The 12,465-nt window shown below is 29.1% G+C and overlaps 2 protein-coding genes across 5 annotated transcripts in view; one reads left to right on the forward strand and one right to left on the reverse strand.

Annotated features, from left to right (window-relative positions):
* LOC142321615 (vesicle transport protein SFT2B) overlaps positions 1-3,301 on the reverse strand; it is a 26,399-nt gene extending 23,098 nt beyond the window's left edge. Inside the window, exon 1 of one of the 4 annotated variants that reach the window (XM_075359850.1) lies at positions 3,140-3,301. The gene's annotated coding sequence lies outside the window, so the exon portion shown is untranslated. The other 3 variants (XM_075359853.1, XM_075359852.1, XM_075359851.1) reach the window with 3 other exon arrangements.
* On the forward strand, positions 3,300-11,824 carry LOC142321614 (RWD domain-containing protein 1). Its single transcript, XM_075359849.1, has 5 exons — positions 3,300-3,502; positions 4,208-4,413; positions 8,955-9,098; positions 9,341-9,524; positions 10,753-11,824. The coding sequence occupies exons 1-5, from the start codon at positions 3,433-3,435 to the stop codon at positions 10,833-10,835; spliced, it is 687 nt and encodes a 228-aa protein (XP_075215964.1). The 5' UTR covers positions 3,300-3,432; the 3' UTR covers positions 10,836-11,824.
* Positions 11,825-12,465: the final 641 nt, after the last annotated feature.

Here is a 12,465-nt window from a genome sequence, read left to right on the forward strand (position 1 = left end):
CTGCATTGATGGTGATGAGTATGAACATGCATGTATAAAGTAGACAAACATGAGCAATTTACAGGTTCTAGCTTGATGTGTACATGCTCCTTGTAATTTTATCTGCTCACATAATATTCGCTGTGAGAGTGTCTTGTTCGAAGATGCATATGATACGTTTTAACATGTCATGCTCTCAGCAGTACAAAAGAGGTGTAAGAGATTGCAGAATGTCAATTTAATTTTGAATGTGAAGTGCCTTTATTTAAGTTTTTAAAAACACAGTTTCATTGAAAATACAAGGGTGGATCAAATATAAACAAGACTTTTCATACTGAGCACCAAAGTTTGAAGGGAATGGGCGGCCACGCTTCTAGAGTGCATTGGTAGGGATGTCAGGAGTGGGGAGACCAGGTGATGTCCTGTTCAGACCAGGTTGGCAGTAGTGCTCACATATCAGAGCAACAGGTGTATCCTTCAATTGCCAGACTGCATTATCATTAAATTTGTTGCATATAAAAGCATAAAACCAGTGGAAATTCTGCAAAGATTGACTGAACAGTTTGGGGATCAAAAACTGTCAAGGGCTCGCATGTTTGCCTGAAACAAGGAGTTCAAGGAAGGACGTCAACAGGTTGAAAATGAGAATCATGATCGCCGTCCTCAGACTGCATTATGGAGGAGAGCATTCGTACAATTCATGACTTTATTAAAGGTAACTGATGTCTGACAGTTTCTGAAATTGGATCACAGATTGGAATACGTTATGGAAGCTGTCAAACAATCATGACAAAAGACTTGCGGTTCTGTAAAGTGTGTGCTAGGTGGATCCCTCACCTTTTGGCAGCACAACGTGCTTTCAGCATAGTTTGCAGAAGAAAGGAATGCATTTTTGAATTGAATTGTCATCTGTGATCAATCTTGGATCCATCATTTCACGCCTGAATCCAAAAAAGTCAGCATGGAGTGGCGGAGGAAGAGGAGACAGCCCCTGAGAAAGCCAAGACTCAGCTGTCAGTTAGCAAGGTGCTGGGAACAGTTTTTTTTGCACATCAATTTCTTGCATGAATGTCGCACAATAAATGCTGCTTATTACTGTGAGCTTTTGAATGAGGTAAATGTTGCTTATTGTACCAAAAGACGAGACCAACCAATTCGAGACATTATTCTCCTCCATGACAACGCTGGGCCCCATACTGCATCTCTAACTTGCAGAAAATTAGTGGAGATGAGATGGACTCCACTTGAATATCCTCACTATAGCTCTGCAATTTTCATCTCTTTGGACCGTTTAAAGAAGCACTAGGAGGACAATTCCAAGATCATGTGGTGGTGGAGGCTTTGTGCACAATTGGTTCCTGACACAACCTCTTCATTTTATGATACTGGGATCAAAAACCTATCACCCCACTGGGAAAAATGCATTTCCAAAGTATGAGATTATGCTGAAAAATGACATATGCATGGCTATTTGTTTACAACAAATAAAACCTTTTAAAAAGTAAAGTTATATTTGATACGCCCCTGTAATAATAACTGAGGTTTTGGTTTTTTAGTGTGCAGTGAAATGGTGTAACTGTTTTTCAGTTTTCAATTAGATTCTTATGCAAAATGGATAAATTTATGAAGAAACAAAGTAAGCATCTACATTCAGTGAATTGATTGGTAAAATGACAAGATTGTACAATGACAGTTAATCTGCCAATAAAACATTTCAATTACAATTCACATCTGAAGATTTAGATGCATTTTGGCTTGCTATTTTAAGTGAATATGTAAAGTTAGTCACCGAAGCATTGAAAATATTTATCCCTTTTACCACATCTAGCCTCTGTGAAAACGGGTTTTCATCCATGGTTGTGCTAAAAACTAAATATAAGAATTATCTTTTATTACTTAAAAACAATTTTTTTTTGTGTTTCTAACATAGATCCACGTATGGAGAAACTAATAAATAAAATACAAATGCAACAATCTCATTAATTTATATACTTTACATGTGCACTTATAAATATAAGTAAAATGTTTATAATAAATGATTTCATTATTGTTTATGTGTAAAGTTTCAGACTAATTTCACAACCCCCTTTCATAATGCCATGACCCAGGTTGAGAAACACTGCTCTAATTTATATCTTCTGAAACTGTTGTAGAAGCTTGAAATTCAGAAATATCAAAACTGAGTCAAAAAATGCAACTACAAGTTCCTTTAAACCATTCCAAAGTAGGTGAAATGTTGAATTTAAGGTTTGATTTTATAGTTTCCATATCTTGTAATTAAAATGTGACAGAATCTACAATTCAACAATAACTTTAATGCCATAAATATCTTAAAAAAAGAATAAGGCTTTCTTTTAACCATCTGACAGGGTAAAATAAGATATGCAAAGATACTTAATTAGCCTATCAATGATGAATTAGTTGAAAATGTTAAATGCTGAATAGTAATTAAAAATCTTATATACATCCAACATTAAAATATTAACAGCAAAGAATACTTGAAACTAAAAATTAGCAATAACTTACATGAAAAGCAAGGCTCTGCCATTTTACATCATACAAGTGATTGAATTCAGTTAAACAGCAATAAAAAGTGATTTTAAAAATCTGCAGCAATAAAATAAATACAAACAAAAGCAGAATACTTTTCCAAAACAGGCTTGTATAGTTTTAAAAGGTGAACTGATATTTCATAATATTAAAAAATACTAAACGGTGAAATTTATTAATTAGTTGTATTCCAACAAAATTACAATTTTCTAACTGTCTATCGGATAAGAATTAGATTACATAATTACAGAAACGTAAAATGTATCTGCCTTAACACATCAACAATAATATTTTTCATTTAACGGAAGAGTAATAGTACATAAAAATAAAAACTAACACACATAAACTACATAAACGTTATTTCTTAGAAACTAAGAAATACACAAGCACATTAAGAGTTTGTAAAGACAAATAAAACATGAATAAAAAAGAATTATACACGATTTACCCACAGTTAAAACATGTTATTTTTAAAATAAATTGTAATCAAAGAGTACACATGGTCAAAACGAAAAAATTAACATTATACTCAACGAACACAACACTTAAAAATAAAATAGACATTACTTAACGACATAACGAAAATCAATTTTTGCTTCATTAATAATACCTTCAGATAATATAAAAGTCATTCAAAGATAAAAAGCACAACATAAAATAAACATACTAAAACAGACGAAAATCAGATTTTCGAAACAACACAGGATATCAACTAACCCCGAATGGGAAATTTGGGAATCAACTACTTGATCAGCTGTTTCGACAAGCGATGTTAAAATATCAAAATGGTGAATTCTGTTAAGTAGTTGAATGTGTTGGAGTGTGCACATGGTAACGCTCCGGTAGCAAATTTATTTGTGTTATTTATAATTAGTTGTATTTTTAGTTTTATGAATTTCTTTTATGGATCATAAGGAAGAACAAAACAATGAAATCGAAGCGTTGGACTCGATTTATTGTGGAGAAATGGAGAGTAAGTGTGCTAAGATTAAGGTTATTGAAGTTTCCATAAACTGCTACGTTAGTTTTAAAAGTGTACTGTTTTTTGTTTTTTTTTAGTTTTGTATTATAACTCAATGAGTTGTGTATAAGCCATTTACTTCGTAAATCTGAAATTATCAAAATTCTTAATTATGCTGAAGTAACTCAAATAACAAGTGTTTTACTGTCAAATTTCTGTGTGTAACTTGTGTTAAGTTTTCTGTTTATTAATTTAGTTCACTTATATTATTATTGTGACTTGTTAAGTTTGCTGTTTATTAATTTAGTTCACCTATATTATTATTGTGACTTGATACAGGCATGATCTTGAAACAATAATCTGTGATAAAATAGCACTGTAAATCTATGGCAGACTTCAAAAGAATGCACCTAGAAATTATATACTTTTTGTCTACATACTATAAAAAAAAATTGCTTAAGTACATCTCTAAATGAATGTAATTATTAAAAAGTAAGATTCAGTTCCTTTTTTTCAGGAAACTATATGATTTGATAATCCTAAATGATGATTGAAAAAATATATTTTTGAGCAAAAGAGGTTTAGCTGTGTATATTATAAACTGCATATAACATAATTTTTGTTTTAGTTTGAACATTTAGAATATAATTAAAGGGATTGTGTGCATATTTTTTTTTTCAATTGGCCTCTAGTTTAATATGTTTTTACGTTTTACAGTAGTGACAACTGAACCAACATTCATTTTTATAATACCTGTGAAATCTGATGACTATGATGAAGATAATGAAGTTGGATTATTGGCTAGATTAAAATTTGAATATACGCCAAAGTATCCTGAGGAAACTCCATTGCTTGATTTTGACAGTGCAGAGGGTCTGGATGATTCTCAGCAAGAAGCACTCCTTAGTTTTCTGAAATCTCAGGTATTTAAATATTGTTTTCACTTTTAAGCAAAACATATATATACATACAGAGTAAGTATTGTTTATAGTGACCAAAAACTTGCTTTTTGGTTAGTTTGGTATGCTGTTAATACATAAGTACAGTATGTATATTGTTTATAATTACATCGGTTGTAGTGACATATCAGTTATTATGACTTATTTTTTCTACTGCAATACAATATTTTATTGTTTATAATAACTGATAAGTGACATCAGTAACATAGTGTGTCAACATTGTAGCTGCAGAAATATTTTGATGATTAAAATGAGTCACCTTTTCCTTTTTACCTCCATATGTACTGTAGTTCTTGTTTTTCTTATCTTCTTCTTGTACCAGATTATTGTAAACTGAAGCAGCCACATTCAGTTGTTATTAATCTTTTGTTGTGAACGTATCATATCATGCAGGTACAGCATTTCATTTTACATATCCTGTGTAATAACTTTAATAGTGATTTAATTATGACTACGTGAAAAACATTCATGTTAGAGGAAAAGCCGCATATTATCTGGTGGTTAGAGAATGGTGAAACTGATAAGGATATTGCCCAAGAATTAGGCATACGTCATTCGACAGTATCGATGATGTGGAAGAACCATGAAAAAAAATTTAAAATTTTGAAACAAATTCTGTGAAATCAAAAAGATTACGACCTAGTGAACATAATGATGTAGACAAAGCACTGTTAAAATGGTTTAAATACCAGAGGGCTAGTATCCCTATTAGCAGCTCTATATTGCAAACTAAGGCGAACAATTCTTCTGAAAAATTAAGTAAACCACGTGAAATAACTTCAGCTTGGATACAACAGCTCTGTCAGCATCATAATATTGTGTCAAGGAGAATAAGCGGTGAGGCCGCAGTAGCTCCAACTGGTGTGTCAGAAAAATAACTAGAAACCATTTTGCCAAAATTAAAAGAGGGCTATTTAGACGAAAAAATTATAATGCTGATGAATCTGATCCTTTTAGTAAACTGACACCAGAAAGAATCCTTCGGTTTAAAGGCAAAACGTGTTCATGGGGAAAATTATCAAAAGAAAGACTAACAGTACTAATTGCTACAAATATGATTGGAATTGATAAAAAAACTTATGGTTATAGGGAAAAGTGCTAAACCCCAATGTTTTAAAAAATAATTGCCTTCTGTTATGTACAAAAGTAACAATAAAACTTGGATGACAAGTGACATCTTTACGTCTTGGTTATGAAAATGGGACTGTGATTTAAAGATTGAAAATGACAAAATCAAAATACTGCTGCTGATTGACAACTGTCCGGCTCATCCACATGTTGAAAATCTTTCATGTATAAAGTTAGTGTACTTACCACCAAAAACAACAGGAGTCTTACAGCCCTTAAATCAATGTGTGATCAAGTTGGTAAAAGTCTACTAAAAAAAACACCTAATTTTACAAATGATACAGGATTTAGATTAAAAAAAAAGGAAACACAAATAATTATTGTAGATACTATAATTATGTTAGAAATATCATGGAATGAGGTTTCTCTGCTGACTAAAAAATTGCTTTTGATATGCAGGATTTTTACCACAGGTTGGCAAAGTTACTGACATCGCATGCAAAGAAGAATCTTTAGCAGAATGGGACAATAGTTATCAAAACCAATCGTTATCAAATGCTTGTTTGAAGATTATCAAGAGGTTGACAAAGATTTAGAAACATATGAAACTGTAACAGATAATGATTTAGTGGCTTCAGTACTGGCAGAAGTAGGAGCATAGGTAATGACAACGAAGATAAGATGAAGACATCAACGTGCCAAATCTTCCACAGTTGCAATGAAAACTGTTTGCCAGTTTCTCAGTTTTACAGAACTTGCTAATATAGAAACAGAGAGGTTTGTTTTGATTTAGAAAGGAACTTCAAAAACTATATTACAAAACAAATCAAAATAACAGACTTTTTGCACAAAAAGTAATTTTTCTCTATCTTCTTTTACTCTAGCATATTTGTATTTATTATTGCATATTTTTGTTTTATATGATTTTTATTGTGGAAATAAATTATTATTTTTAATGATTATTATTATTTCTATATTACAATACTTATTTAGATGGCATATTAAAGTAGTACCACTAAGCTACCTAAACATCGGTTATAATGACCTAAAATCGTCGGTCCCTTGGACGTCACAATAAACTATATTTACTGTATATGTATATGTTGTAAAGTGAGAGATCATTGTTTTCTTCTGATCTGTGTTTAACATCTTTTCATCTAGGTTGTGAACTGTTAAATTTGTGACTGTTGTTAATCATTAACAGGCATGTATACATCAATGGAATGGAACGAATGGTTGCCACTATTAATATAATTCTTTGGGAAGGATGTTAGGATCAGGAAAGTGTTTTTAAAATTAGAATCTATAAATTTTATTTGTTAAAGGTGCTGTTTTATTTTAGAACTTGCTACAGAGTTTTTTCTTTATTAGATGAGCCAGTAAATACATAAAAAATTTACCCCAAATTCCATTACCCTTTCCAAATACAATGATCAAACTTTATATTTGAATGAAAGGCTTTAGAACCTTTTAAGAGAAATTAGCTTTTCAAAAGGTCTAGTTTCCTTCATCCAGTTTCTGTTTACCTAAACTTAATTTCTTTTGTCATCACTGGTGTATTCTAAGTTTAATTGTATATTTATCCTATTTCTATATATCTTATACTGATATAACATATATCATATCTTTTACTGATTAGCCCAAAGGCTTAGTTTGATTTTTTCTTAGATTATATTTTTTCAGATATTTCTTTAATCACTTTAATAAATGACTATAGTAATAAAATAATAATATAATGTAAGATGCTTTTAACATTAATAGTTAAAATGATCTTAATCTTAGGTTAGAATTGCTTTACAAATGAGATGCAAAAGTTCATTGATAATTTTGATTAATCTATGTGTACAGTGATCTATTTATTAATAGTCATCAAAGTTGTAATTTTTTTTTCACTAGCATTTAATTTTATTACAACAGCATTTCATGAACAGTGATTTTTACCTTGGTTTCTGTCACACAAGAATGGTTAAACATTTTAAATGATGAAACTAGAAGAGTAGAACTAACTGATTGTCTTTTTTTGATGGGAGCCATTTTGTTAATTTATTCATATTGCTAAAATAGTTTTGTAAGTATGTAATGGGTTTAATCTATCTGCTGTTTTGTAATCCCTGGCAAAAAAATGAATTAAAAATTGACCTATTAATCAAAGTTTATGATCTTACACATAAAAATTTTAAACGGGTTTTCTTTTTTTATAATAATATGGAAAAGATGATGTCTTTCATTTAAAGTTTATTGAAGAGATAATTCTGCATAATAATGCTACTTGACTAGTTTACAATGCATCATTATTTCATAATATGTCATTACTCTGTACTTTTTCCTAATGTTTTCCAACATAAATTGATAAACTACAAGACAAATTTATAGATTAAAATTTAAACTATGGTTTGCCATTTACTCTGTATGAAAGTCTAATTACAAATAAAAAAAGAAGTACAAATGTTATATGATGAACAAAGGAGGATGTGTGCTGAAAGTAAATGTTTCTCAAGACAGAAGTGTCTGTAAAACATGGTAATGATGATAATCACTTTATTATGAACATCAGTGCATTATAAAAATTATAATTAAATAGGTTATCTCGTAAAAAGATATTCCTAGTTAATATTGCGGTAAAGATATTTTTAAATTGCTATCACCTATATCAATTATCCCAAAAAATGTATAAGTTGCCATTTTTACTATGAATTAGAATATTTATTGTTCTTTTACTTAACTTCTAGTGTAAAGTAATCTATTAGTTGTTAGAAATATGAAACCCAATTCCCCTGGAAAAAACTTAAAAAAAGTTGGTTTGTTGTGCAACCCCAAATTAAAGAATGAGTTACTTGTGTAGGAAAAATGACCACCCCAATAAAAAAACCACGTAGTAGATGGTGCCAGCATGGCATTATAGATGGAGCTAGGATGATAACTGATACACTTCCCATAGTACCTATCCTAGGAAGAATGGGTAAAGGATAAATAATAAGGAACGTATAGAAAGAACTTCAATTTAGTAGCGGTAATTAATAAGAGTAAAGATGAAGTATTAGTTATTCTTGTAGCTATAAAAATTTTTTAGTTGTAAGGAATTAATCTACTAAAGACTAATTGATTATGAATAGTTTAACTGATAAATTTTCATTGCTCTTTGCATTTATATTTTTATATTATAAAATATTGCATTATTATGAAAAATATTGTGAAATTTTTAATTACAATAAGGATAAATTTATACAATATGTGTTATTTATTCTGTAAAACACAGTGTCTTAGTGTATATCTTAAATTATCTATATTTTGTTTTTTTTTAGATCATTATAAAGTAGCAATTAACAAGATTTATCAAGCTTATTTATTTAATTTATATTTTCTTATACTATAATTAAATTAAATTTAATTTTTTTTTACTATATCTTGTCTTTTCTATTTGTGATTATTTATTTCAGGCTGAAGAAAATATCGGTATGGTAATGATTTTTACCTTGGTTTCTGCTGCACAAGAATGGTTGAACAATTTAAATGATGAAACTAGAAGAGTACAAGAAGAAATGGAAGAAAAAAGAATAAAAGATGAAGAAGAAGCAGAAAGAGTTAGTGTTATTGAAAATATGTTATAATATATGTTATATTTAAATTATGTTAATTATTATGTTTATTATACTAAACTTAAATTATTTGTAGACATTTTTTTAAAAGTAATGGAATAAAATAGCACTATAATTTTGATCAGGAAATTGCAACCAGTTGGCGTTTGTATAATTTTTTCCTAACTTATTTTTTAAGTCAATTGTCTTAATATAGCACAATAACTACATTACATATTTTATTTCAGAAACGGTTTGAAGGCACCAGGGTAACAGTGGAATCATTTTTAGCATGGAAAAAAGCATTTGATATCGAAATGGGATATAACAGAGAAAAAGAAAAAGATGAGAAGTCAAAAAAACTTACAGGAAGAGAATTATTCCTTCGTGACAAATCTCTTAATGAATCCGACCTTAAATTCTTAGAAGAAGGTGGAGTATTTTTATATTTAATTGAAAATTTGTTTATTAAGTTATTATTATTTTGTTACTAATAAAGTGATAATAACTCCCATTCTTAAATTTGTTGTGCCTATACCAACCTAACTTAATACATTTTTATAACTTTAATTTTGGAATATTCTGATAAATATGTGAATTTTAATATTCATTTATGTTATCTCAGTTCAACTTGATTGTCTCCATCATTTTTAACTTAATTACTTATTTTATTACAGTCGATACATTTTTTTTTTAGTATAAAATAAAGTTGCTAAAAGTAGTTTTAAGAATGGAGGTACTCCAAAATGCATCAACTGTGAAGTTAGAATGACAATGCTAGGAAGGACAAAAAAACACCCAAATCAAATAAAATAAAATGTTAACATACGCGTTATATCTTATCAGTTTTACTGTGTTCTTCAGGTTTACAGCAGGTTTCTTCTAGAAAGGTAAACATGAAACTTCATAGTAGTAACAGATTTTTTATAACTGACATTCTTTGGAAACAGAAACAAATTGAAGTTAATGGACTTATTTTTAACAGAATTAATGTCTATTTTAGCTGTTTAATGTTTAGTTATGTTGGGTGTTTTTCTTGCTTCTGAAATGAACAAATAATAATAATTATGCAAGATTAGATGACATTTATATGTTATCACTTTGTTTTGATCGAACCTTATCAGCGATACCTTTACATGCTATATAAAGTTTAGTTAAGATTAATAAGGTTTACTACATCAGAAAGTCATGACATTAATCACAAACTTTTTTGTGGTTAATTGTCTAAGTACTTTATGTGTGCATAAGTTAAGCTCAAATATGAATATGATTTTTATCTACAATAAAGTCTCATAAAAACAAAAGACAGCTCCAATAAGACTAATAAGATAATTATGGTGTGAGAATACTTCTTTTTGCCCCCTACTTGCTTGTTTTTTTTCTTTCTTTATGTCCTCTCATTAAGAGATGAGTGAAAAAAATTACCAAGAATCAGAGTGTGAAAAAAAGGATCTGGTACTAGACATTAAATTACAAGATTATAATCAATACTTTTTCTTATTAAAATTAGTGATTTCTACTTACGCAGTGTATTATATTTATGATCAAAATCTAAATGTGCTCATTATACCAATTTAAATTTGCTTAAACAAGATATTTTTTTATTTGTTTAAGTAAGAATTTTTGGTTAAATTTAAATTTATTAAAATATTGTTTGCAGGTGGAGATTCTGTTAAAGTGGATGAATCTTTATTTGATGAAGATCTAGATGAATTAGATTTGGCTGATGAAAATGAAGACTGATAAAAAAACTGTCATGAATATTTTTGTACTTCTACATAAATCTTTTTTATTTAAATCAAAATGGAATTAATTTAATGATTACATAACTTCCTAACTGTTAAAAATTAATATACTGTAAATATTAATTAAAACTAGCCAGCAGCTTAAGCATAATCCGATTACATAAAAAAGTGATTTTATTAGATTTAAAATAAATACCAGACCCTTTTTTATTTTGATAATTTGATATAATTTTGTCTTCTTTATAGTACCTTTATTCAGGTTATCCTGTAAATTATATTTATCCTTAAGTATACTTGATCTATTGAAGCCTAATTATAAACTAATTTGTATCAATTAATCCAGAAAAGATTGATTCTCAAGAAAAGATAGTTGTCAAATTTGTTTTCTAGTTTTGTATCTTATTGAATGAGTTAATCGAGAGCTGATCAGATTTTACAGAATTTTCAGTTACAGTGTAAAAGGTGCAATGATTTTTCAGAAATGTTAAATGTTAAAAAGGCAGATAATTTAAATATTTATATTGTTACTCAGTTCTACAAACAACCATTTTTCAGCACAGTCTCCACCATTATGTAGGCACGTAGAGGCACAGTACAAGTTTTTGTTTAGATTTTTTAGAATTTTTTCACCTGCTTAATTAGTCATTTTCTAGTCCATCATAGTAATTGAAATTGAGTCAGATGAGGTAAGTGCCACCAAAACCTCATCTGTCAGAATGTAGTTCAGCATGTAACTTCCAAGTAACATTTCAGAATTGTATATGCTATATGCTCTTGTATTTTTATATCTTTGGTATTTAACGCACACTTTTTGATAACTCTAATGTTGTGCAAAATTTCATCACATACAGATTATAGGTTTGAGGAAATATTTTAGAGTGCTGAAATTATGAAAAGTTAGTTCATATTAACTTTTTTGTTGATCCCTTCACACACAAAGTCAACATTCACCAAAGGTGGTTGTGCACTTTTTGTCTGTCATTAAAACATTGGACACATTCTAACCATGTTATAATTAATTTTTTTCCACTGTGAACTTTTCACTGTTGATAGATTTTATCACATTATCTTTTCCTAGTATTCCAAAAATTAAATAGAAATCCTACATTGCAATCAGCAAAGCATACATTTGGCTTTCATATTTATCTGACATATTTTGTAATAAAATGAGTAAAACAGTTACTTCTTACCCACCTGTATGTACACAAACATTGTGCAGCATTTTTCAGCACCTTTTTTCAAATCAGTGACAATTATAAATTCAATGCTGTTTATTTATTCCAAATGACCAAATGCAGCACTACATGTAGTTCTGTATTTTGTATACATGTATGACTAAGTAAAGCAGTTCATTAAAAAAAAAAAAACTTCAGCGTAATATAAGGAGTGTGGCTTACCAATAATTAAAGGAAGACTATTACCCAAGAAATATCCGTACTCAAAGTTTATATTCAAATAGAACATTCTTCTGGATATACAAAGTAAATTCTCAGTTTTGCTGGATCATTTTGAAGCGTAGAAACATTACAGAATTGACATATTACTAAGAAGATACTAGAAAACATTCTTTATAAGTAGTAATAATTCTTTCATTTTGTAAATTTTAAAATTATTATCAAAAGGTGAAA

This window comes from Lycorma delicatula, chromosome 3, assembly GCF_047948215.1.
Source record: "Lycorma delicatula isolate Av1 chromosome 3, ASM4794821v1, whole genome shotgun sequence".
Lineage (NCBI taxonomy): Eukaryota > Metazoa > Arthropoda > Insecta > Hemiptera > Fulgoridae > Lycorma > Lycorma delicatula.

Coding starts and splice junctions, on each gene's coding strand:
- LOC142321614 (XM_075359849.1), top strand. CDS start 3,433: ATGGATCATAAGGAAGAACAAAACAATGAAATCGAAGCGTTGGACTCG. Junction 3,503..4,207: donor TTATTGTGGAGAAATGGAGA/GTAAGTGTGCTA, acceptor TACGTTTTACAG/TAGTGACAACTGAACCAACA. Junction 9,525..10,752: donor CCTTAAATTCTTAGAAGAAG/GTGGAGTATTTT, acceptor TATTGTTTGCAG/GTGGAGATTCTGTTAAAGTG.